This window comes from Mauremys mutica, chromosome 2, assembly GCF_020497125.1.
Source record: "Mauremys mutica isolate MM-2020 ecotype Southern chromosome 2, ASM2049712v1, whole genome shotgun sequence".
In the NCBI taxonomy this organism is placed as follows: Eukaryota; Metazoa; Chordata; order Testudines; family Geoemydidae; genus Mauremys; species Mauremys mutica.
This window is the reverse complement of record NC_059073.1, coordinates 283,890,919-283,917,935: the sequence shown is the minus strand read 5'-3', so window position 1 is coordinate 283,917,935 and position 27,017 is coordinate 283,890,919. Positions and strand designations below refer to the sequence as shown.

At 40.8% G+C, this 27,017-nt stretch overlaps 1 protein-coding gene across 3 annotated transcripts in view; it reads left to right on the top strand.

Annotated features, from left to right (window-relative positions):
* OXSR1 (oxidative stress responsive kinase 1) overlaps nt 1-26,694 on the top strand; it is a 127,101-nt gene extending 100,407 nt beyond the window's left edge. For all 3 annotated transcript variants that reach the window (XM_045006361.1, XM_045006359.1, XM_045006360.1), the window contains 12 exons: nt 393-494; nt 3,786-3,919; nt 5,221-5,269; nt 7,224-7,289; nt 7,560-7,682; nt 12,106-12,141; nt 13,437-13,595; nt 19,111-19,196; nt 20,697-20,749; nt 21,889-21,957; nt 23,296-23,360; nt 24,052-26,694. In XM_045006361.1, coding sequence (XP_044862296.1) covers nt 393-494; nt 3,786-3,919; nt 5,221-5,269; nt 7,224-7,289; nt 7,560-7,682; nt 12,106-12,141; nt 13,437-13,595; nt 19,111-19,196; nt 20,697-20,749; nt 21,889-21,957; nt 23,296-23,360; nt 24,052-24,126 — 1,017 coding nt within the window. In that variant the 3' untranslated portion in view covers nt 24,127-26,694. The remainder of the gene's footprint in view (nt 1-392; nt 495-3,785; nt 3,920-5,220; nt 5,270-7,223; nt 7,290-7,559; nt 7,683-12,105; nt 12,142-13,436; nt 13,596-19,110; nt 19,197-20,696; nt 20,750-21,888; nt 21,958-23,295; nt 23,361-24,051) is intronic.
* The last annotated feature ends 323 nt before the right edge of the window (nt 26,695-27,017 follow it).

The window sequence follows — 27,017 nt, the reverse complement described above, 5'->3', positions numbered from 1 at the left end:
TACCCAAGCAGTCTGACTTTCCATATTAGTATGGAAGCCAAAGCCTGGTTGAACCCAATGCCTAGTAGCCATCTTGATGTAACCTTTGTACTTGTAGTGTGGTGTATGAAAACTCTTTTACAAGCTACAAATATGGTCTTTCTCAGGTATGACTGTTCTACCTAAGGTTTTCTGATTTGCAGCCAGGAAGAAACTGAAAGGTAAAGAAAGGCATGTTCTTTCCTGGGTATAATTGCAATGCCAGTGAAGGTTAATGGGAGATATGTGCCTTTCAGAGTCCTTGAGGGTAAAGAAATGATGCAAACATTTGACAAACTCCATTCAAAGCCTGTAGGCAGAGGTGTAGTTGGGATAATGAAAAATATGTAGAGTAATATATTGTTACTTTTCAGGTCAGAGGTTATGACTTCAAGGCAGACATCTGGAGTTTTGGAATCACTGCTATAGAGCTGGCTACAGGGGCAGCTCCTTATCACAAATACCCACCGATGAAGGTGAGCAGTAATCTTCAAATATTTGTGACAAAAAACAGTATTTCCTGAGGTTATTTGAAAGAATGTGGTCAGTCCAATTTTCCTCTCGTTGAAAAGCTGCCTCTCCTTTGTAATTGTATTCATAAAATACCACCAGACTCACAGAATTGCATTTTATAATCTCTATGGGGAAGTCCTTTTAAAAGTTGCATTTCTTTTTAGTGTTTATGTGCTTAAAATAGAGACTAGTACTGTTCAAATCTATACCCTTCCCTGCGCAGATACTCATGAGTAGTACTAGACATCTCACCTAGATCCTTTAAAAACAGCATAGCAGTCTTTTCTCTTAGAGTTGTAGAAAAACCAATGGTTCAAAGGCATCTAATAGGGCATCCAATGACCCCTGGTTAAGGAGATAATCAGTCCTCTCCTACCTCAGTGTTCCTTCTATCCACCTACTCATAAAATCTGGAACCAGTTGTCCCAGGAGAGGTTTTAACTGGGGGCTTGGATACTTCATTGGATCAGTAATAGAGGTAAGAGGTTCTACATTCTTCTCCTGGGTTGAATGTTAGCCCAGCTGGAGACTGAAAGTTGCTATCTGGTGGCTGTTGAGTAGCCTGTGTAAAATGAATGGAGGGTCTCAGCTTTGGGTATTCCCGAAAGGTAATTGGGTTCATTCTGTCAGAGAGGTAGTACATTTCACCATATGTTTTTTGTCAGCTCTAACTGTCCGATATCTATTTGGGGGAGTTATAACTATGGGACCTGAGCTAGGATTTGTGTGTAATATGGTATTTTTGTTGGTTTAGTTCAGATGTTTCCATTTTAAAGGCACATCACTTAAGCCTGGGGAGGGTTGTTGCTCTAAACTAGAGCCCTGTGCAGGATATTTTTTGAATACCATTTTTATCCTGCTGCCACCCACAAAAACTTTAGATCCCGCAAGAGAGACAGATTCCCCCATGCTGCTACTTTAAAAAAAAAAAAAAAAAAAGCATGTAACATTTTGGCATGTGTATTTTTATTAAAAGTCACAGATGGGACACAGGCAATAAACAATAAAATCGCGGAAATGTACAAAGGGCCAGTGTTAGGGGGTAACAAGCAGGGCAATTGGCTGGGGCCCTACTCCACAGAAGGCTCCGTAAAGATAAGTTACAGGCAGTAGGGGTTGGCCTCGGGCTTCAGACCTGCGCAGCGGGGCTCGGGCTTGCTCTGATTGGTCCTGCTTTGAGCAGGGGGTTGGACTAGATCTACTGAGGTCCCTTCCAACCCTAATAATCTATGATTCTACGAAGTCTGAGCCCCACTGCCTGGGGCTTGAATTAGTGCAATTTTGAGGAAGTTACAGAGGGCTTATAAAATCCCAGAATCGGTGACCTCCATGACTGACTCGTAGCATCTATCTAAAAACAGAATTCAGACACAATTTTTTACCATTAAAAGAATAAAACAAACCTTGCTTAAACCACAGAAAAAAAACTTTAACTTTTGTTATAATAGACATCAAATCTTTCTACCCCTCGCTTAAATTTAAGTATTAAAACCTTTATTTTTAAAAAAAGGAAAACCAGTTCCTGTTGTAGTGATGCAGTTGGCTGGATAGGATGCAATGGATTTTAAGACTTCAGCATTCAGAAAATAAGGACCTGTTTCTACGTGTTCAGATGCCCTTATATTCAGACATACCTGTTTCTAGTAAACGAGTTATCTGAGCACATGGACTGAAAAAAAAAGTTTCTGTCATTACTGGTCTGCTGTGTTGTGACTGTACTAGCTGTTGCTTGCTACACAGCGTTATGGGTTAAGAGACCTGGAGACTTCACTGCTATGCAGACATGTTCCAGACTAATATGATGATTGTTTTGTCAGATATTTGCTGTGCAGAAGACTTATCCTTTTTCTTCAAATACTTGTTTCATGTATGCCAGATTTTTAAATAGGGGTTTTTAAATTGTGTTGCTGTTGCATATTCAAATTCTTGCAAAAAATTGCAACCACTTACCCTGATTATCTCTAAGGAATTAAAGGCAAGTTTTCACCAGTTAGCATCAATGGAACAAACCTGTTTTCTGGAAAACAATTATATTTTATTCAAAACTGAAACATTTAATGGGTTTGACAAATAGTCTGAAAAGAGACCTGCCTTATGCCTTGTCTATGCACAGAAATTGCACCAGTTTAATTTAAATCAGGTTTTAAACCTGTTCAGTTAAACATGTGCAAAGCCTTTTGTGGCCTCTAATTTCAGTTTGAGTATCAAATTTTGGTTTAATTTAAGCACATTTCTTATTGCCTGATGCTAACCTGAAATAAGCTTGTCTTAAACTGAAATAAGAGTCTATCCAGGAGATTGCATGAGTTTAACTAAAATAAGTTAAACTGGTGCAACTGTCCTTTGCAGACAATGCCTTTAACAACCGAGTTGGTTTCAAATGCAGTGTTCATGTTAACAATGCCCCTGGTCTGCAAAGCAACAGTCAAATATTCACTGATTTAGCAGATGTTTTTTATGTGATGTTTCTTATGTGATGATGGAATTTTAAAAACATTTTATAGTAGGTTTTGTGGCCTGCACTCAGTTCTGCGATTACTATATTCAAACTCCACACATTCAGATCCTGGAATATAAAGGTCACTTAAGTTGTAATTATGTTTTCATATTTGTGACTTGGGAATATTAACTGCCATTTACATTTGATTGTATAATCTGCATGAATTGATGGACCACTGCATTTTTAGAACAGTGGAAACCTTTAAATATGCTGCAGGCTGGTTCCTCTTCTAAAATTGATGAAACCTGTATCTAGGCGACAGAGTAAGACAGAGGCAAGAATAATTGTCTCTTTTTTTCTTCAATGTTTTTGTTTTGTTGAGTGGAATAGAAGAAATCATCCACTTGGGGCGTGTGTGTGTGTGTGAGGGAGAGAAAATTATCCTTTGTTTTTACATTCATAATTAGCCATGCTTCTTTCTAACTCCCTCTCTCACAATAAGATACCTGCAGGGAAATCTGAACTGAGCATTTGAATCTAAGGTCTCATATGACCAGTGCTTATAGAATGAGCAGGCTTGGCAGAAATTGTGCACCCCTTTTCTTCCCTTTGGGGCTGCATCATATTGGCATGACTGACCTGAGAACTTGCTCTGACCTTACTTTGAATTTGAAGCCTGTATCTCAACTCCAAACAGGTTAAAGATGTGCATCTCCAGAATGCATCAGGCTGCTGTATGTGTGGGGTTCCCTATACCGCACTTCTAAGAATTTTTGGTCTTCCTAGATGTTTCCAGTGAATTTAATTCTTTCAGGTTTTGATGCTGACACTACAGAATGATCCACCTTCTTTAGAGACTGGTGTGCAAGATAAAGAAATGTTGAAGAAGTATGGGAAATCATTTAGGAAAATGATTTCATCATGCCTACAGAAAGACCCTGAAAAAAGGTAAAACTTCCACCAACATTTTAAAATAAAAGTTGTCCTAGTTAGCTCTCCAAGAAGATTGCAGAGGACCTGCTGTCTGACAATAAGTTCTCCTGGCGTTCGTCATTTTTTAAAAATAGGGATAAATGTTCAATACTGTGTACGACTGGCAAGACACACAACTTCCATTCTGATTAACCAGTTCTGACTAGCTCACTGCTCAGTGTTGTACTCCCAGAGAGTTAATTGCGATTTTTGTCTCACTTCTGGTTCAAGCTTCACTGTGTTTTTTGCACATCAGAAATTATAGATTGTGAACTATGTATTTACCTGTGGCGCTTTTAAAATATACAGACACCCCCCTGGCTTACACAATCGTTCTGTTCCAGAAAGCCTTGTGTAACTCGGATTTTGCGCAAGTCGGAAACATATACCCGTAAGTTACGCAAAAATTTCCGCAACTTGAAAATCCTATTTCTGGCTTATGGAACTTTTTCCATAAGTGCGAATTTGCGCAAGTTGGGTCTTGTGTAACCCGGGGAGCGTCTGTACATTGTTTTTAAATTTGCAAATATAAGAAGGCTCTTAGTGCAATCTTGACTCATTTGATTATAAGGACTGTTAAGGGCAGCTACATAAAACATTGGCAAATTTCCCATAATGCTTTCTCTCATCCATGCAAATCCTTTTAAAATATCCTGATACAGCAGTTTTAAATCATCCTCTCCCTACAAGTAGATGGTCGTCTGTTCAGTGTTAAGGGTGTGATGAGGTGGGGAAAAAGCAAATGGACTTGCAATTCTCAATTTATTACTATTTCTTTCTTTTTTCTATGGTACGGGCGTGAAACCCCAGTCAGGGTCCCATTATGCTAGAAAATGTACAGATGAGTAAAACAAAGGCAGCAACAATCTAGAAGAGCTCACAAACCAGTTTCAGCCAAATGGTGCCAGCAGATAACCAAAGGTATATCTGTGCACCTCCTAAATGTGTAATGTCTATATATGTCACTTTCCAAAGATAACTAACCTAATGCAGAGTTAGTATTCAGTAACTATCTGCCTTAAAGCAGAGGCGGGAACTGAAGTGCATACATCTGGAAAAGAGCCATTGCTTTTCCTGTTCTTATTGGATATGTCTACACAGCAATTAGACACCCACGGCTAGCCCGGGTCAGCTGACTCGGGGTCTCAGGTTGTGGGTAAACAGGTGGCAAAGTTTCATGTTGTAGGCAGGTTGTGGTGAATGAAGCAAGCAGCTTGGAAGAATGTTACATTTCAAAGTAACAATTATAACTGTTTTTCTCCCTCTTTTGTTAATAGACCAACAGCAGCAGAGCTACTAAGACACAAATTTTTCACAAAAGCAAAGGTATGATAAAACTTTCTAACTCAATTTATCATTCCAAAATTGTATGGAAGGGAAACATTATGTATAATGAAATATGTAGGGCGGTATAAGGCTTTACTGGTGTGAGTTTGAGATGGCTGTTTTATTTACAACCATTGCTACTCGGAGTTAGGCTGCTTGTTGCAAATTAATGAAATAAAACCTTTGTATGCTATCAAATCATGTATTCTGTTAAAGAAACCTGTTTCATAGAGACTTCTTAAAAAGAAGAAAAGACGGTTACCAAATCTGAGACCTCATCCACATCTTAAAAATAACCAGCCAGAAAACGGTTTCCTCATTTCCATCCAAATATGGACTTCTCCCCATATCCTCTCTCCGCACCCACCCTTAACCCTTGACCTAAGGCCAAGAACAAGAGAGAAAAGACAGTTACCTTTTCCGTAACTGGTGTTCTTCGAGATGTGTTGCTCATGTCTATTCCACATCCTGCCCTCCTACCCCTCTGTCGGAGTTGTCTAGCAAGAAGGAACTGAAGGTGCGGGGGGAGCAGCAGGGAGCAGTACCTACGGGTAGGGGAAAAACTTCTGGCAATGGTGCACGTGGCGAGCACGCATACCTATTGTGGAATAGACAGCCTAATAATACAAGAACTAGGCATCAACCAATGAAATGAAAATGCAGCAGGTTTTAAACAAATGTAAGGAAGTACTTCTTCACACAAGGCACACTCAACCTGTGGAACTTTTTGCCAGGACATGTGAAGTCCGAAAGTATAACTGGGTTCAAAAATGAATTAAATAAATTCATGGGGGATAGATCCATCAATAGCTATTAGCCAAGATGGTCAGGGACACAACCCCATACTCTGGGTATCCATAAACATCTGACTGCCAGAAACTGGTACTAGACAACAGGGGATAGATCACTCGATAATTGCCCTGTTCTGTTCATTCCTTCTGAAACATCCAGCACTGGCCACTGTTAGAAGACAGGATACTGGGCTAGATGGACCATTGGTCTGACTCTTCTTCTGCACCCTGTCTGTGAAATAGACCAGGGTATAAGAGGATTTTTAATGCAAAGGGATACTGCTTATACATGTAGAGATTTATTCCAGTGTATGCAACATACTGGGCTTCCTTGAAAACACATGTGCTGTGTTCTGTAACTCTCTCTGGCCCCAGCGATGGATCATATTTTCCATGTATTAGGTTGCACTATTCCTGACCCCTCATGCTGGCATCTGAGGTGACTTGCCACTGACAGCGGGGAAGGGACCTGTTTAAGAGAGCAAAGGGAAAAGGGAATAGGCTGAGTTAAATAGTATTAACATTCTAGCAAGACAGTATGTGACATGCGTAATAAAATGGCCTCATAAAAGGCTCTGCAACTGCCAGTTTTCCTTATTTCCTGTCCAATTTTTTTTTAATTTGGTCAATTTCTTGTTATCAGGGACTAAATACTTTGCAGTGATTCAGTTGCATTTTAAGGAAAACCAAAGTTTCGTGTATACCACTTCTCACTTGCTAATCCTATATCATTTTGCAGTGGTAAATGTGTCACAGGTGAAAAGGTATATAGGATTAGCATGCATATTAGAGAAATTCTAACTGCAGTCCCAGGGAATTGCTTCTTGTTACATCTCGCAGATGTTCTTAGAAAGAACGATGTTGACTCCCAAACAACACAAGTTTCCTAGTTTTATTAAAATTAGATTGAAAGTGGGGTTTATGGCCAAAAAATGCTTGAGCCATAAAGTATCAGAGGGGGTAGCTGTGTTAGTCTGGATCTGTAAAATACGACAGAGTCCTGTGGCACCTTATAGACTAACAGACGTATTGGAGCATAAGCTTTTGTGGGTGAATACTCACTTTGTCACATGCAGCTATGGACTCTTTGTCACTTTGAGCCATAAAATGACTTTTAACAGTAGAAGAGTGAAGTAGACACTTAAAATCTTTTTCTTTTCCAGAATAAAGAATTTCTACAAGAAAAGATGTTGCAGAGAGCACCAACAATCACTGAAAGAGCTAAAAAGGTACCAAGATGCAATGGGCAGTGACCACCTTTGTTTAACATGGATGTCACAGTTCTGCTAGTTTTTATGCTTCACCGTGCTCAAAAAATTTTGGACTAATTCTTAGCATTGTGATATTCTAATGTTTTCTAGATATAAACTCACTGATCCCTTATCTGTTGCTGTTAGAATCCAGGATTACAGCTTAGATGATACTTGGACACATTTTTCCTAAAAAAGACAGAATTATCTGCTTCATACACCATTTGTTTCTGTCTCTCTGCTGAACAGGTCCGAAGGGTCCCGGGTTCCAGTGGGCGTCTTCATAAGACTGAAGATGGTGGCTGGGAGTGGAGTGATGACGAACTAGATGAAGAAAGTGAGGAAGGCAGAGCAGCAATTTCACAGCTCAGGGTGAGCCACTGGATTCTGCAACAATTGTATTATCTGTATCACAGTAGTGCCTAGATGCTCCAGCTGACTTCAGGGCCACATTGTGTGAAGTGTTACACATACACAGTAAGACAATCCCTGTCCCAGAGGGTTTACAGTCTAACCAGAGATGAGAGAGACAGGATGGGAGAAGTATTATTATCCCTATTTTACAGAGGGTATCCTGAGGAACAGGGCTTGTGACTTTTTTCCAAAGTTGCACACAAGTCTGTAGTAGAGCTGGGAATTTACAGATCTCTTGGGTCCCAGTCCAGTGGAATAACAGCGAATCAGGATATTCATGTGGCTAATTTTAAATTCTAGTGGTATAAACTACCTGAGATTGTTTTCATAACATTATCTTAAGTACTGTAATGAACTGATTAATGTGGATATCACTGCCTCCTACATGATAGAATCAGCGCTGCTCAACTGCATCATAGGTCTTACACAGCCAACATTCTCCCTGAGCTCAAGTAACTGGGACTTATGATTGGACAGGTGGAACAGTTCTATCCCAGCAACTGCCATGGAGTTGCATGGCCCCAGTGTGCAATCAAGTGACATCCGTGAAGTCCAAAGTAGCTACGGATTTTACAGTATTATATTGTGTTTAAAAAAACAGGTGTAAAACTTGGTGTTAAATCCTTTGTAGATCTTAAATCTTCAATGATATTTATGCTCATCATTCCGAACGCTACCACTTCAAAGATGTTTTTTCTGAATGTAATTCTTCCCTTTCATAGCAACACGTGGATTTTAATGGTTCTCAGATTTAACTAAGGAGAGCCAAAGAATGAGCTTTTGGAGACTTCTTCAAATACTCTTGTACTAAAGTTATTTTCTCTTGGGGTGTTATTTAAACATTTGCCCCTGTAAAGCATTCATCTTTCTCATTTCCATCTTCTCGTTCATTACATCCCTTTTATTTATGATCTGTGTAGAAATTTCCTTAAGTCTCTGCAAAATTACATGTTTTTCGCAACCTTGCAATTTTTTTCTAATATGCTTGGTGGTTACAGTTGTTCTGCTTTTATTTGTTAGCTTTCTCGTTATACATTTGACTAGCTTTCTCTTTGTGCTCAGACTGTTGCTAATCACCCAGAGATGATCTTACCATATCAGATAGATAATTCTGAAAATCTTGATCTAGGACACTCTCAGATATAAAATACAGTCTCTCTATATTTTAAATTATAAGGCTAATTTTAAAGGAGGCTGATATTCCAAACCTTGTTTCAGAGAAAATTAAAAACTTTTTGTTCCCATATTTTTGTCTCTGAAATCACGATACCCTGATTTAGCACTGGCCCCTGTTGTGTTTTGAACGTGGCTTATTTGTTTTTTCCTATTGAGCGAGAGAGAATTGACACTTTCATTTATAATCTCCATTTAAAATGTTTGGACTAGCTAAAGATTCTTTGAAAACTGAACATGTTATTCCTTATACTGTGATCCATTCAGATCTCACAAGTTAATCAGGGTCAGGCTGGGTGAATACTTGGATGGGAGATCTCTGAGGGGCACCTAATAATAATGACATTAACAGTACAACATCAAAGCAAAATTCTCATCTTGCCACTAGCCTAACCAATGCCAGATGGTAGCAACCGTGTCTGGAGATAATCATTTTCAAATATCCAAGACTGACTTTGGCCAATTTGTAACGTACTACCAGAGCCTCTCTTCCAAAGAAAGTACAAAGGTCTTGTTCGCAGACCAGTCGGTTGCAGAGAATACTGTGTAGGAGGAGCTCCTCCACTGTGATCAAATGCTGATGGTGCCAGGAGAAGAGAGTAATCCAGGTGGAAAGGTAAAATCTGAAATCCATCCCACCATTAAGCCTCACTTGACATGTTTCCAAGCAAGATGTAGAAAAACTGTTTGGCATTATTCCCACAGACACTTCTCCTGTGTAGCACCCAGCTTTACTATAGCCCTTCATTTGTTTTAAAATGCTCATTTCCAAGAGTCTGAATAGCACAAGAAATGAGTCCGTGTAGCTTAGAAGCATTGTTTGTGTGAGAGCTCAAAGTACGCTAGGCACTGCACGGGGCAGGTGAGGGTAATAAGAATACAAACAAGACAAGGGAAGAGGCAGGACAAGGATTAAAGAAATAGGATTATATGTTAAGGGTATCATCATGTTATACACGACTCTAGGTTTGTTTTTAAAGTGTATTAGCTCACTTCAAGAATGCAAAAGTAATTACTGAAGTGTTGTGATTAACTAGTGAGTGCGAACATGCCATGTGCTGTTGTACACTGATACATTCATTTTATAGTGGAAGATAAATCATAAATCACAACACATGCTCGTATATCTTTAATTTGAATTTCCAAATTCCAGAGGGATCAAACAGCTTAATTACTATCTCTGTCCGAAAGTAAAAATTGAGCCAATTTGCTCAATGGGATAGTAGTTAAAATTTTCTGAGTTTTCATTTTTAGTAATGAATAGAAATGCCATTAGTTTGTCCGTTGTAGAAGTGTGAGAGTAAGTAGCGTTGATGAGTTAGAAAACAGATTTGTAGAAAACATCTATAAATATTAAATGAGCTTAGTTTTCTTTAAAGAGGGTACTAGAAAAAAATCCAAGAGTAATTTCATTTATGGAGAAGCTTTCATCCAACAGGGTCCCAAACTGCGTATCTCTTGCTTAACTTTGCTAAAGCAAGCTGTCACTTTTATTTAAAAAATGTTAACATTAAAATGCAGTCATTTCCCAAATGAAATGTGACAGCTATTTAAAAGAAGCAATTCTGTTGAACAGTTTAGTTCAGGGAGTTAAAGATACTTTATCCAGTTAAAATCGCATGAGGAATATAATTTAAATCACCCAAAGTGGAAATATGGCCAAGATAAGGGAGTTAACATCTACTCTTACAAAAAACACGGTGGCGTCTCTGACAACCAAAAAGAGGTTAGGATCTCTCCTGGCATTGTGATAGCTTTACTATCCCAACCTCAACCCCATTGTTTAGATCATTGTTTCTCAACTTCCAGGGGGATTGTGGGACAAGTTTAAGACGGGTTGCGGGCTTGGTCTGTCAGCCTTGGTGGTGGGGCTCAGGATTAGTCTGTCAGCTCCCGGGGGCTTCAGCCTTGGCCCTGTGTGGCTTCGTCCCCTTACTGTTAGAACTCCGCATGGGTATAAAGCAGATATTTGCGGAGTTGCAGAGCTTTAGTGCCAAAGAGCAAGACTTCTATCTGTGAGCATGTAAGCCGCTTGCACACGCTAGCATGACCAGGGACCAGTGAGGCTGGTGCCCGCTCTAGTGTGTAGGGCTGGGGGTGGAACAGCCACGCTGGATGAGCTGCCCAGGCTGGGCGCTGGCTCCTGCAAGCAGCTGCCTGACATGCTGCTGCTTTCACCATTGTGGTTCATGGGCTGCTTGCTGGCCATGGCCCTGCTGGTGTCTCTTGTCACTAGTGCCTTGCAACTCTGTGGATATCTGCTTTATAACTGCAGATATCCGTATCTGCGGATATAAATTTTCCATCCACGCAGGGCTCTACCTACCTTTTCAAATCTGAGTAAGTCCAAAGGGGATCGCCAGCAGAAAAAGGTTGAGAAACACTGTTTTAGGCTATAAATTCTTTGGGGCAGGGTCTGTCCTGTGTTTGTATAGCACCTAACACAGAGTTCCCCAAATCTAGTTAAATGTTGAATAATTTCCTTTTACTCTGTCTCTTCCACTTGTTTTCTGACACCTAGAGTGTAAGGGACTGCCTTTTGTTAGTTGTTTCTAAAATGCCTAGCACAATGGGGCCTTTGAGGGTCCTAGGCATAACCATAATAGAAATTCTAACAATAGGAAAAGGTAATATTGTTTCCCAAATATAAAATAAAAGACTATTTGTTCATTGTTTCAGCTGTAGATAGGAAAAAATACTTCATCGTTCTTAGGAATTGTTTTTCATTGTTGTGTATATTGCTTATGACTTCAACTTTCTAATGTATTGAATGCATATGACACCTTTAATATTCTAATCGCTTTGCAGACTGTTATGTTTTCCTCTTTAAAAGTTGGAGTGGCTTTAAAACAGACTTTATTGGCTCGGCTTGCTAATGAAATCCAAATCTGATCAATGTAGTCCTCATTAATAATAGATTTCTCTGCCAGTAAAGAACTCCGGCATTTCTTATTATATGCTACTGTATATAAATCTAAACTGTGAGTAATAAGCCAAGCCATGACCATGCATTTCCGGGGGATAGAGCATGGCTAGGCTGCTGAGAAATTATCTGGTTCGATTGCTATTGTGCATTTTAATATGTAGATAAAAGTAAGACCAGACCCATGTATGTGCATTTAGTGAATATTAACATGGTTGAGGCAGTCCATGAGGTTCAGTTTTGTTACAGCTTATAGTAACAACTGATCTTTTTTTCATTTTTTAGTCTCCCAGAGTGAAAGAATCTTTACAGAATTCTGAGGTAAGTTGGACCTTTTGGAAGTTGTTGCTCTTTGAATCTGACAACTCCCAATCATTGCCAATATCTCACGGTGGGCTCGGGCTAAGAGGCTGTTCAGCTGCCCTGTAGACATTTGGGCCTGAGGGTTAAACAGCCTGTTAGCCTGAGCCCTGCAAGCCTAAGCCATCCAGCTCGGGCCGGCCATGTGTTTTTAATTGCACTGTGGACATACCTAAAGTGCCCATTTTACAGGACCTGGTCTGACTCATTCTCAGCCTACAGCTAAGCCTCTGAGCTAGGCCTTCAGTAGTCCTTCACAGTTGGCAGTGGAGTGAGAATTTAAGGACAGTTAAAAATCTTGCTTCAGAACTCTTTGCAGTCTGCAAATCTTACACAGGAATGTTATTCGTGTATCTCAGATATTAGCATATGGTTGCTTGCTGATTTGGTGCATAGATATTACTTATTTCCTTCCCGACACACACGGGATGTTAAACTGGCATGTCTTGTAAAATTCTGATGAGGTTTAGCCTATCTGTTCTAACTTCAGCTTGCCACTGAGAACTTGATCAATTATAGAGAGATTCCCTGGAGCCATCTCAGAGTGGAGTCAGAAGATTTATAATTGAAATAACTCACATTTCACCCATCCTTCTCCCCTAGGTTCTTGCTTTTCCATATTTTTTCAGCCAGGGACTAGAGCATTAAATCTATACATCCAGTCCCAATCATGCTGCTCTTACATGCTTTGAAGAGCCTCCACTCTGTTTGCGTTAACTCAGAATTGAATGTGGAACTGTTTTGACATCTTAATACCTGGAATCATATTTCTCTGGAAACAGATAATTATCTACCAAGATTTAATTCTTTGCTGTGTTGTGTGTGTATCCCCTCTGAAAGGAATCACAAGCTAGTTTTAATAAAGCAGTGTGGGAGGGTGACCTGATGACTTGGCAAATGAGACATGTCAGTAATGCTCATGTTCCAAGAAAACGGAGACTACAGCATGTGATTGTATCTTCCAGGGAAGAGCTTGGTTTGTATTACTATGTAGCATTCAGTCCTTCTGCTGTACAAGTTTCTTGTCCATAGTAATAGGGAGGACAAGCATTTCAGGAGATAATGAGGGAGAGGAAGAATCATCTTCCAGAGCAAGGAGAAGTTCAAGCCCCTTGACACACACTTGGATCTGACTTAGTGATTTGAGGGGTTGGAAATGTAGCTGGCAGTCAACTCGTCAGTTGTGCTTTGGCAAGTGGGGTCAAAGTGCACATCATGCACATTTCTTTTCTCATTAAAACGTCTTGTTTTTGTAGCTGTTCCCACCAGCTGAACCGACAGGTCATTTACTCCATGTTCCAGCACAGACTCCTGCTCAACTACCTCAGCCAGCAGGACAAGCACCTGCGCAGCCTTCTCAAATTGCTGTCCCTCCACCTCCTCAGGCTCCTGCAGCAGCTCCAGCAGCAGGGCAGGTAAGGCTAGAAACCCTTTATACACATGTTCAGTTTTGTAGGAGACCCTCCTTAAAGTATCAGTCTCACTAGAATTTACTTAAGCCAGGAAAGCTGCGTATGATAAGTTGTACTAGAGTGGTGAATTGTCCAGTTGAGTAAGAGGAGTAGGCAGGCCCTGGTGGCTTTGAGGTGCTTAGCTTTGCACAATCCTTCAGGGATCTGCTTGCTCCCTGGTTTTCTATTCTCTGAACTAGTAGTGGCTTTTAGTGCTGTACGGGGAGTGCATTGGTTAGATCAGTGGTCTCCAAACTTTTTTGATCGCGCACCACTATCAGTAAAAAAATTTTGAGCACACACCTCCAGTTATATGTATATTTATTTATGTATAAATTATATATATGTACTACTGTACTAATATATTATGTATATTTTAAAACATACACAAAAAATAGAAATTAGAATGAGAGATGAAATATTTTTAAAATTTATTTTATTAACTATTAACTTTTTTGCTTTCACTAAAAAAAATTAATATTTTTAGTGAGAGCAATGTGATTGAATATGCTTCATTATTTTTGCAAATCTTGGTTTAACACTTTGTGATAGTGATTCGAAGGTCTGGTTCTAAGTTCAGTTTATTTTGCACCTTGGTTTTAATGGCTGTCATAGCTGAAAAAGATGACTCAGAAAGATACGTAGATCCAAATGGAAGAAGTGCATCATTGGCTGTGCTTACTAAATCGTGATACTCATTTTTCAGTCCCATCCACCAATTATGCAAAGGTTTTTGTTGAAATTCGGCTAGTAAATTTCCATCTTCCCTGATGTCAATCAGTTGTTCTTGCAAACTAATCGGAAGGTGTTGCATTTTTATATTTTTAACAAATGGGTTCAAAACCCACTGAAACTCTTCATTTGGAAGATTTTTAAACAGGTTAGAAAATTCTGTTTCCAAGTTTAAGTGTGCAGATATGAGAGCTTTTATAGGTGACACACTTACATCGTTTTCAGCAACAAAAATCACATAACAATGGGAACATTTCCAAACATCCATTTTCAAAATGCATTCTCCGTAGCACGAGTTTCTTTCAAAAAGCAGTTACTTTCTCACTCATTATTAAAATGTCACCTTTACCTTGAAGGGACAGATTGTGTGTTTATTTTTTCGAAAATATCTGCTAGGTAGCATACTACTGACAACCACTTCATCACAGAAAAGGTCAGCAAATTTGGAACACTTGTCTTCTTGTAAAAGAAAAATGCATAACTCATCTTTAAGTTCTACAACTCTTTTAAGCACTTTGCCACAAGATAACCAGCGAACCTGTGTGTGTGGTACAAAAGATTTTCATGGTCACTTCCCATCTCATTACAAAGTATTGTAAAGATTCTACTATGTAAAGGTCTTGTTTTTATAAAATTAATCACATTGATGACATCCTGTAGCACTTTGTGCACTTCTGGCTCCAACTTCTTTGCTGCAATAGCTTGCCTATGAATGATGCAGTGAATGAATTTCACATGTGATGCTATCTCTGTAACCTTACCCCGGAATCCTTTCTTTTATTCCAGTCAAAGCAGCTGCTCCATCAGTGGTTACGCTTACACAGTTTTTCCATAAAACATTGTTTTTATTAAAGAAGTCATTTACTGTTGAGAATATATCTTCTCCGGTACATGTTTCCTTTAGTGGCTCTCAAAAAAGTAGTTCTTCATGTATTTCATTATTGAAACAGAATCTAGCAAATACCATAAGCTGAGACATGTTAGACACATCTGTACTTTCATCCAACTGTAGAGCAAACCTCCCACACTGCGTAATTTCTTCTAATACTTGTTCCTTCAAATCTTCAGCAATGTTTTCTTATGCGTCTTCCAACAGTACTTGCTGACAAAGGAATGCATTTTAGTTTGTCGCCATATTGTTTTCCGTGTATTATTTCATCCATTTTTACCGCGGCAGGAAGAAGTGTTTCCCCAATGGTATGTGGCTTTTTGTCTTTCGCTATTAAGTAAGAAACCTCAGAAGAGGCTTCTAAACATTTATCATTAAGTTTAGTGAAATTTTCTACAGTACTGGATTGAGTATCGCATGACTTTAAACATAGCTGAAAAAATTGTAGAGGTTTGTCTTCATGTTCTGGATGCTTAATTTTTAAATGTCTTGCTAATTGTGATGGCTTTATACTATCATTAGCTAATATCTCAAGGCACAATATACTTAGGACGAGGTTCATCGTTAATGATAGTAGATGTAAATCCATATTTCAAATAATCGTCTTGATAATTTCGAATTTTTTTGGCTGACCTCTTGTCAGATCTGATTAGATCATTGTTTTTACCTCATAATGGGGCTGATGAAGAGCTCGTACTAGGAGTAGGAGAACTGTCAGCTCTGCCATTTTCTTGTTCACTTGTCCTCGCATTATTAGTATTATCTTCAATCCGTGGTTTCTTTGCAGGAATCTTTTTAAGCCACTTGTCCATTTAGTGAGGGTTAGTTTAGTTAAAACTAGATAATATGATCCATAAATCCACTTAACCGGGCACACGTAAACTGCAATACGTCGCAATACGCTGAAAGCAAACGAACTAGTGAGGGTGCCACTGTCAACTCCTCCGTGCTGTGGAACTCCCACTCTTCCCTCAGGATATCTCGCAGGGCCGGCTCCAGGCAAGAGTGTAGGAAGCATGTGCTTGGGGCAGCATTCTGGCCAATCTTAGGGCAGAGCTCCTGCGGCCGTTTTCCCCCCCCTCCCGTGGCGCTCTTCCGGCTGCGCCGCCCTGTTTGCTCCCGTGGCGCTCTTCCGGCCGCGCCGCCCTGTTTGCTCCCGCAGTGCTCCTCCGGCCGCAGCCCCCAGTGGATGTTCTTGCGCACCCCACTTTGGTTAGATCAGCAGCTTCTTAAGGTGATCAAGAAGTAATATTGACAAGGCTGTCAAGCAGGTTCTGGCCAGACCTCTCAGCAGCCTCAGAGCCTCAAGGTTATGTCTATAAGGAGGAGTAGGACGAAACTGGAGGTGGAAGCAGGAGGTCCTCCAGGCTCTGAAAGGAGATGCAGGACACGTGCATTGAAAAAGCCTTCGTATTAACAGAAGTCTAATAGAGAAACCAGATTTCCCTGAGTTTGAGGCTGTTTTTTGACAGGCTCCCATTTGGTGCAGAAGAGAATTGATGTGTGTGAGGAAACCTAAAACCTTGCTAAGTAGCACAGAACTTAATTCTTTTCTGTATTGGTTAGTGCAAAGCCCAGCTAGGAGAGCCTACCCAGGAGGGAGAAAGTGAATTCTGATGTCTGGGGCTGAAGGGCAGTGGGGGGCGGAAATTACCAAAATAAACCATTCCAGAGATATTTGGAATATATCTTAGTTTGTCTGGCTTACTGTGCTGCTAAATTTGCCAGACTCCTGAATGATGGTACTTCTAAATAAAAAACTAATGTTTGTATTTGCAGTTGAGGAGAAGCATTTAATATTAAAAAGGACAAAACTAACATGATCTCGCTAACAGCCACATAGGGAAGCCACATACTAGTCTTAAAGAGAAATGGTACAGTTTGGAGTAGACAGTCACTTTGCTGCATTAAATCATAGCTCAGAATCTTTGATGCTTTTTTTTTAAATAGGGCCAGCATTTAGACCAGAGATGGGCAAACTGTGGCCTGCGGGCGACATCCAGCCCGCGGGACCCTCCTGAGCTCCTGCTCTGGGAGGCTCGCTCCTGGCCCCTCCCCTGCTGTTTCCCCTCCCTTGCAGCCTCTGGGCGGCAATGCTCCGAGCTCCTGGGGCAGCGCAGCTGCAGAGCCCTGCCTGACCTGGTGGCGTGAATAGCTCCAGCCTGGTGCTCTGGACAGCGCGGCACAAGTGCCGCCAGCCATTGGCGCTCCAGGCAGCGCAGTAAGGGCATTGGGGAGGGAGGGTGGATAGAGGGCAGGGGAGTTGGGATGGTGGTCAGGGGTGGGGGTGTGGATAGGGGTCAGGGCGGTCAGAGGGCAGGTGACAGGGGGATTGAATGGGGGCAGGGTTCCCGGGGGGGCAGTCAGGAAGGAGGCAGGGTTTGGATGGGGTGGCGGTTCCAGGGGCAGTCAAGGGACAGGGAGAAGGGGTAGTTGGATGGGGTAGGGGCCCTGTGGGGGAGGGAGGGGGCAGTCAAGAATGAGAGATGGGGTTGCATGGGGTGATGGGGGGCGGTCAGGGGACAGGGAGCAAGGAGGGTGGATGGGGCAGGAGTCCCGGTGGGGAGGGGGTTGTCAGGGAACGGGGGGGGCAGGAGTCCTGGAGGGGGGGCATCAGGGGGCAAGAAGCAGGGGAGGATAGGGGGTGGCAGCCGGGCCACGCCTGATTGCTTGGGGAGGCATAGCCTCCCCTAACCGGCCTTCCATACAATTTCCGAAACCCAATGTGGCCCTCAGGCCAAAAAGTTTGCCCAAGCCAGATTTTTTTTAGAAAAGGTAGTGAAATTGGTATCAGAGTGAAATAGCTCATTCCTCAGTCAAGCTGTTAATTTTTAAGTTGCTCAAAAGAGAGTGATTCAGATAAAAAAAAAAAAAAAAAAAGGTCTTGGGTAGAGTTTCCATGCTTTGTCAGCCTAGTATACCGTCCTGTCCTATTGCTTCAAGCTAAAATCTCTTGTGCAGCATGTGAGATGCAGACCAAGATTTAGACAATGAAAGAGCAATCAGTTCCCCCTCATGCCAGATTTTGATTAAACAATATATCCCTTTACTAAAATCTATCACCAGCAATATAAAGATCTGGAAATGTACTACTGAAGAGCGTGAAACAAATATTTTACTACAAGCAGAAATAATCAGCCATAATTCAGCAGTGAAAATGGGCAGATAAACCACTTTTAGAACTTCTTAAAATCCATTTAGTTAGGGAATCTGTGAAACAACCATATATTCAGGAATGTACATCTAGGTAAAGAAGGTCCCTACTAATCTATAAATCCACTGATTTATGGTTTTATGGATTGTGGCTAAAATGTTCTAAATCACTTAAATCCCACTGAAAGTCAATTGGGCTTAAGGCTCATAAAAATCTTAGATGCTTTTGAAAAATGTGTCCTGTATCTTCAAAAAGCCGTGTAGGATATCTTGAGGCAGGGGATAGAAAATCTATGATGATTTATCAAATATTTTATCTATCAAATATCTTGGATTCCAGACAAATCAAATTTGCCTGAAAAATTATTTGATAAATGCGCTGAAAACCTCTGGCCAGTTTCCAGTGTCTCTAAAAGGCAAATACCTATTCCACCATTTATTTTCTCTGGAGACAATTCCAGACAGGAGTGTCTTTCTAAATATTACTATATAGTATAGTTCAAGTGTACATTAATATTCCCTTCATTTGGGTTTTCATTGTGCTCTCAGTATTCCAATGAGTGGTTATATGCCCACACATTACATAGTATTTGATAGTTGTAGGGTATTCAGTATTTATACTCAATTGTTGTAATTTGTGCTTTTAAGTCTGGGGGAAGAGGGGTTAGTGCTAGTTGATTTTAAAATAATCCAATCCCATTTTAGGCACCACCAGCCCCCGTCCCTGCCCCTGCTGCAGCACCAGTTCAGGAGGATATAAAAGTCCCCATCAGCCTTGTGTTAAGGTTAAGGTAAGTGTGCTACTGTGGAACTGTTGGAAAGGAAGGCGCAGTGGGTGGGGCCTGGTCTGTTAAACTAGGGAGCCCTGAAGTTGTAATCCTGGATTTGTCACTGAAACATAGTTTCCTTGAGTAAATTATATAACCAGTTTCCCCCATCTGTAAGAGAGGTAGGTGAAGTTATCCCTACCTCGAAGGGTTGCTGTGAGGATGACTGTAGAGTATTCTGGAAGTGTTGTTAATTTCATAGATTGTCATGTCTTCTCCCTTGTTGCATTGAAGGGATGGTGACCATACATGTACTCCAGTTTAGTTTCCATCCCATGCCCCTAACTGGGACCAAAACCCAGCAATGTTTGGCCATGGGACTGGAGGGCATGAGGAAATCCAGGAGGCCCAAATTCTTTTATTCAGACTCCTTCTTGCAGCTTTGCAAATTCTATATCCTGAAAGGTATCAATCTTGGTTTAAAGCGTATCAAAGTCTGTGTACTAGGCAAGAATGAATTATCCCTGTTTTCCCCATGGAGGTTCAGGGATATTAAGTTGTTTAAAACAACAAAAATCACATATGGTACCTGTTCTCTTGTGGGCTTGCTCAGCTATAATGGGATTCTGTGTTGGCATCCTGGGAGTGTCTCATAGAGTAGCAGCCAGCGGTCTGCACAAGAGACCGGGCATTGTCGTACTGAATGGCCTTCTGTTGTGCTTTCGTAAGCACAACTGTGTTTAGCTAACTTGGGGCGGGGGCTTCCTAAAGTTCATTGTATAAGGATATCAGCTTATTTAGAAGAGTTTACCACTGTGTACAGTGCCCTTCTGTAGTTAGGTACAAGAAAGAGAAAGCAGGTATAAATACAATCTAAATTGGCAATATCAGCAGTACCATTAAAGAACATTCAACTCTCAGGTGTCTCCTGAAGAGTCCCTTCATTGAGAGCTGGGAGAAGGATGATCTTGTGGTTTAAGGCACTGGACTGAGTTGCTAAGATTTGGGTCTGCCATAGACTTCCTAGGCAAGTTAGTTAATCTCTCTGCCTCAGTTCCCCATTGGCAAAATGGGGATACTTCTCCTACCCCACAAGGATGCTTCAAGGCTAAATCCATTAATGTTTGCATGGTGCTGAGATACTGGAATGTCTGTGTGTGTGTGTGTGTGTGTGTGCGCGGGGTGGGAGAGCATGCTCATAAGTTCCTGGATAGAGGGGCCTTATGTATCCTGAGTATCAACAAGCACGGGCTCTGTCAAACCAATGGGGGAAGCACATTCCTAAGTATACGGCCCTCCACTGAGAGCTTTCCTCCCAGATGCAAATCCAGGGATTATCTGTGCATCCCTGTTGGATCAAGTAGCTGGTATTAAAAAATTAAAATCCAGTTATCTTTTTAAAACTGATTTTTGAATGACTCCCCTTCAGCCAGAACACTGGAATCCCCAAACAATCTGAAATAAACTCTGTACAACATCTGCTGTTTCATTTTAATTTATTAATACTATGTATTCTTACCACAGGAATTCAAAGAAAGAACTAAATGATATTCGGTTTGAATTTACCCCAGGGAGAGGTGAGTAGTTGTGGAAATTAAATATATTGAAGTGGGAGTGGGGGGGGCTATCTTTGTGATGGGTTTTTTGTTTCGTTTTTTTTCTTGGCAAAAAATTGAAATGAATGTGTGGAGATCCAAGCAGAAGCTCAGATTGAGATGCGTGCTCCACTGGAGTGTGCTTGTTCCACTTGTTAAATGTTTGAGCTATCCAGAGCAAACTGCCTGGATCATGCCTTCTTGGAAGTTTGGTGCTGAGGCAATGGGACATATCTCTCCTCCTCTTCCCCCCCCCCCCCCCAAAAAAAAAGTCACTACGACTTCAAGCCCTCATTCCTCCCAGCCTGACTCACAGGAAGGCCTGCAAGCAAACAGAGCCATCCACAGTCAGTTGTCCTGGTTGATGGGAGCCATCAAGATTCCAAACCACCATTAATGGTCCACACTTTGCATAACTACAATAGGACCTCAGAGTTATAGTTCATAGTTTCAGATACAAGAGTGATACATTTATACAAATAGGATGCCCACACTCAGTAGATTATAAGCTTTGTAATGATACCTTACAAGAGACCTTTTGCATGAAGCATATTCCAGCATATTTCATAAAATCATATAGAGTGCAATGTTACACCATGAATGCAGGATTTGAAGGCTGCTGGGCCAGCTCCTTCAATCTGAAAGTTCTGGGTGTCCCTACAAGACCTCTGGATAATTGAGGTGGTACAGTGTAGCTAATTTTAAATAGTGTCCACTTCTTAGGTTTTAGGGGGTGGTGGAGGCAGATGTGGATATTTTCAGAAGTCTCTTTTGGCCTTAAATTTGCCTGGCCACCTGTCAATACTGGCTCAGGGTAGAAAAGAAGCAAAATTGTAATTGACACTGTTATAATTGCATTCTAATGTGACCATTTAGTCATTTTTCTAGCTCAGCCAGCTAAGTGAACTTTTATTGTATCATAAATTATAATCTGTGCAATTTGTGCAGATTTTAGTTTTGTTTTAACCTTGCCAAATTTCTGATTCCCAAATCATTTGGATTAGTGAGAAACTTGATTGTCCAGTGTTGTACCTATGACTTCGTTGTCTGAGTGACCATAGTGTAAGTTGTCCCAGACTAGTTGTAATGTAAACTGAACAATACTTATTTGTCCCCTACAGATACTGCTGATGGTGTGTCTCAAGAACTCATCTCAGCTGGGCTTGTCGATGGCAGAGATTTAGTAATAGGTAATTCCAAGTGATGCTATAGTATTTCTCTGTATGCATGTGTATGCTTTACAATAAACACCTTTCATTATATAGCATGTGGAAAATGACCAGATCTTTAGGTACTTAGTTCTTCTGGAAAAGCTCACTTTGGCCCTGATTCTGTATGTCATACTTGGGCAAAACTGACATTAATTCCAGTGGGAGTTTTGCCTGAGTGTGTGGGTTTGAGCCCCAGAGTTCAGAGAACACGTCCTATTTCTAAGAACTGAAGAAAAGGTTCTGTTGACTGTAATTGTAATACAAACTAAAATAAATAGCCTCTAGGCAGTGCAGTGAACACACTTGCCTTTCACCTCCTTTCACTTCTGGAGGCCCTTGGCTGGTGTCCCATTTTGAAACGGGAGTAGATCAAAGTGCACTACAAAACATTTAGTATGTTGTAGCAGGGTCCACACAGACAGTGCAGGGTACATATGCACTCCAGCTTGCTGCAAACTAAGTGTGTGTATAGACAAGCCTTAGATCCCCACGTTCCACAATCATTTCCTAAACAAATGCATCCTCTTTAAATGGTGGATGTTACTGCTAAAACTAACAACAATCTGCGTTGCATGAGCACTTCTCTTCAGCTATAGCATGTCGAATAGCATTCCATAGAGACTGGTTTTGAAAAGGGGCTCGCCCCAGCCTCCTCCCTCTTAGAAGGTAGAAATGCTTCTAGCTAGCAGCTAACCTGATTTGCCAGTGCAGTCAGGCATTTAAGACTACACCTGTATAAACAGAGGTTGCTTTTCAGAATCAAGCTATAATATTTGCACAGTTTAAAGGTGTAGATTAAACATAACTTTTTATTTTGCCTAGTTATGAGCCTAAAGATTTCATACATTAACCTGTACAGTCGAACCCATTTATGTCGACCTCGGTTAACTTGCCAATCCTATTAACTCGAGGTTTTAGAAGTGGAACCGCCAAACTCCCTCTTTATCTTATGGGCTTCTCATCTGTTATGTCGATTTGCCCAACCCTAATATCTCGAGCCCGGCTCCCCGCGTCCCCAACCACCCGCTCCCTGGCTCTCCAGCCGCGCGGTTCCCCAGCCGCCCGCTCCCTGCCCGTCCCCCGCTTCTCCTGCCTGCCTGTCCCCGCCCGGGGGTGGATAGGGGTTTATCTCGATCATTGGTTATCTCGATGGCTTTTGGCAAACCCCTAGGCCGTCGAGATAACAGGGTTTAACTGTATTTGTAAAGTGTTTTAAGCTTGTACATTCTGAGCAGTGTTTAAAAAAGTGCCTAATGGATTTGGAATTTACTGTATCAAGAGTGTCCTAATATAACATTTGTGTGTGTGTGATTTCAGTTGCAGCTAATCTGCAGAAAATTGTGGAAGAACCCCAGGCAAACAGATCCGTCACTTTCAAACTGGTATTTATTCCTGTTCCCTTGTTAAGCAAGTTGCCATTTTTGCAAATAAAACACTGCATATTTAGTGAAAAGCTTCCTGAACCCCTTACTTACTGTCCTGAACTTTTCAATAAGAGTATTGAAATAGTGTGGTGGTTTTATCCGGACTTGAAAACCCCATGTACCCAGCAAGAGTAGAAGTGTTTTGGCCAGGTAAGGTGCCATGGGCTCCTTTCTGGAGGAGGAAAGGGAGGCTCCAGATGACAGGAGCTTTTTTTTTTGAGAGGGGAGGGAGCAGAAGAAAGACCAAATGAAGATGAGTTAGGAGTTGAGGGTGTCCTTGAGCCCAAGAAGCATGGTGGCAGTGGCAGAGGAGCCCTGCAAAGAAGTAGCGAAACCCAGAATTGTTAATCAGTAGGGGGTTGAAGACAACCCATTATAAATGTAGACCTATCTTGGGATAGGGAGTACCTGTATTTTTCACCCTGGCTAGTGGGCTTAGCCATAAAGTGAATAGTTGTTGATGAAACTTTGAGCGCAGGTCTTCATAGCTGAAAAATGCTCATAGGTAACCTTCAGACACTGCCATCTGCTGAACAGAACCAAAATTGTCCTGTACATGCTTCTTCCCTGAACTAAACTCACTCAGGTCAAGCTATAAATAATGCATAACGTAGTGCTATTGAATTTTTCTTTCTCATTATGTTCCCAGGCATCTGGTGTGGAAGGCTCAGATATTCCTGATGATGGCAAACTTATAGGATTTGCACAGCTCAGCATCAGCTAAACTGCAATCCCAGGAGAGGTTTCCTTACTGAAAACCTATATGTGCATATTTCTCATGCTTCTGTTGGCCTGAAAAACAAACAAAAAACAAAAACCACTACTGCCAAAGAATTGAACTATAGCCCCCATTCTAGGAGCTTTAATGTTTTTTTTCCTAAATAGGATCACAAACCTATTCAGCGTCCTGAAATTACTGATTCCGTTTACTGCTTTTGTAAACAACTCTCTCATGTTTTTATATCTCCTTCATCTCACACGTGCAGATCCAACACTTCATTGCCTGCATGGTCATTTTATTATTGCCTTACTTTAAAAAAACAAAAAAAACTACTGAGTACGAAACAGGGGTTCCACTACTCTAATCATCCAGCCTAAATGTTTGCTTACATGTGGTTTCATTTCTTTCACTTGCTGTTTTTGCACACGTTTAAAAGGCCTTTTTTTGGTTTTGGTTTTTGCTCTTGAATCTGCTTTGAACCTTGCATCTGAAATGGAGATGCTGATTGGTCAGCCGACGTGCTGGGGAATCTTGCTTATCTTTGGCTGTGCTTTTAAAACTGAACCGATTTGAATGCTGGCATCTCAGAAAGCGAGCCAAGTCTTACCAGTAGGACAGCTAAACATTTTCTCTTTCATCACATTTCTGAGAGATTCCTTTAAACTGAGATCTTAGGTGCCAACCATTTATTCATCTGCCCCTTTGGTAAACTGCTAATAGCTTTCCCCTCCCTTCATTCCACATTAGTGCGAAGTGTGGCATTGGGACAGAACTTCTTAATTTACCACGATCAGGTTATTGCTTTGAGTAGTCCTCAGATGTAGTTCATTCTTAAAGTAGAACTGGGAGGCTTTCCAGAAACTGACCTTTCAGGTAGATTAGTAATAGTCATTTTTACAAAGGAGAGGAAATCCATGCTGCTTGGCACTTCGAAAGCCTGCACATTGAATTATTCTTTAAAACCAATCCCTCTGCCCTGCTGAGAGTCCTTCCTTATGTGCTTTGCAAACAGGTACATGTGGAACAATCCCTGTTCTGTTTTACAGCAATAAAAGGATTGCCAGTAGATGTATACTAGGCAAGTAAGCTCTGGACCTTGTGTCCATCCTGCACTAACTGCTTGGGTTTTCAGATGTCTTCTCGACCCAAGTGTCGAAGTTTGATCAAGAGGTCACTGAAACCATGTAACTCACATTTAGGTTTCGTTAGTATGTGGTGTTTAATTTGAATTTCTACATAAATAATATAAATTATACTTTTAGTTTAAAAAAAGACACTTGTAATGCAATATGTGAATAATAAATGGTGTTGATTTTTTCCTACTGTTTCACAGTTCGCCTTTGTATCTCCTATTGGCTTTGAAATGTTTTATACAATTAAATTGTAAACCTGTAATTTAACACAGAAATATGGAAATACGTTCTGTTTCCATCAGTTGCATACCATTCAGAAAGGAGTGTTAAAATGGGACAACTGGGTTCAATTAGGACTTTTTTATTTCTAAGTCTTGTAATGAACAATATATATTTATATATTTTTCTCTATGAGCAGCTATGGAAGCTTCCTAAATTTTGCATGGTTTTATACTGCAGTTGTTTCTTTAGCCTGTAGATTAATATCTTCCTACTGCGACTGCCAGTTATGCACAATCCCATCATTAAACGAGTGCACAGGGAGGGAATGGGAGAAGAGGATGAGAGAGACTGAGCAGTGTTGAAGTGCTGAGTATGAGACCGAATAAAGGACTATAAAGCACATGACAATTTTTAATATAATGGGGCTGTTCTCATTTAAAAAGTGTATGAAAAGTTTTGGCACCTTTTCGTGTTGTGTGATGCAAAGCACGCTCATGGCTTATCCTCTAAAGTTCTTATTGGCTTTGGAAGAGCTGGTTGTGATCTGCACATTCATGAAGGCCAGTGGGTGATACTACTTTAATTTTTAAATATTAGACAGAATATGGAGACCAAATAGCTTTGGTACAGTATTACTTCTCTTCTGCCTGCATGCCATGCATACCTCACTGTTCATTTCCGCACTGGTGCTGAGAAATGTCAGACTCAAACTGCTCAAATGAAACCATGTAGTATCTATTTATTAAATAATCCCTGGCCCTCCGTAATTCAGAACTTGCAGAGACAGTGAGTTTGCACTGACATTGAGGCTTCTGTGTGTTTTAAATTAAAAAAAAAAAAAAGCAACTAGAGTGTATTTGAGATTAGCTCTCTAGACATTTTTGGTAGTCATTCAAAATTTTGCTTGGGATACTACAGTGCTAGATAATTTTGTTTCTAAGTGCCAATGCTGTTCATAAAAAATATTTTTTTTAATATGTCATTAATGGATTTGGTTTTTGGTACTTCTGGTCTGAACCTAGGACCAGGTGGTATTTTTTAATTTAGTTGATACTCTAAGGATAATGCTACGTTAATGAAACAGGATCCTCTCCACAACTTTGTTGTGTTGTAGATTATAATGACAGATGTAAAATATTCCGCCTTTTTTCTTTTGACTTTGTATTTTATTGCATGTATCTCTAATTTTTAATCAATAAAGAATAAATTGTCCATGGCCATGCTTCAGGTGCCATTTTGTTTTAAGAGTTGGGTCTGACGTTGCATATCGGAAAGCTGGGATACGGGGCTGTCATGGATAACAGAATTCATGTACATAACTGAACTTTAGAAGCTCATACTCTGACTCTCCAAGTGAAAATGTATTAATGTGTATCTACACTGCAACAAAAACCCTGCAGCAGTGAGTCTCAGAGCCTTTGTCAGCTGACTTGGGTTGTAGGGCTAAAAATTGCAGTGTAGACGTTTGGTCTCGGGCTGGAGCTTGGATACCGAGACCTTCCCTGTCCTGGGGGCTCAGACCTCAGGCTCCACCCTGAG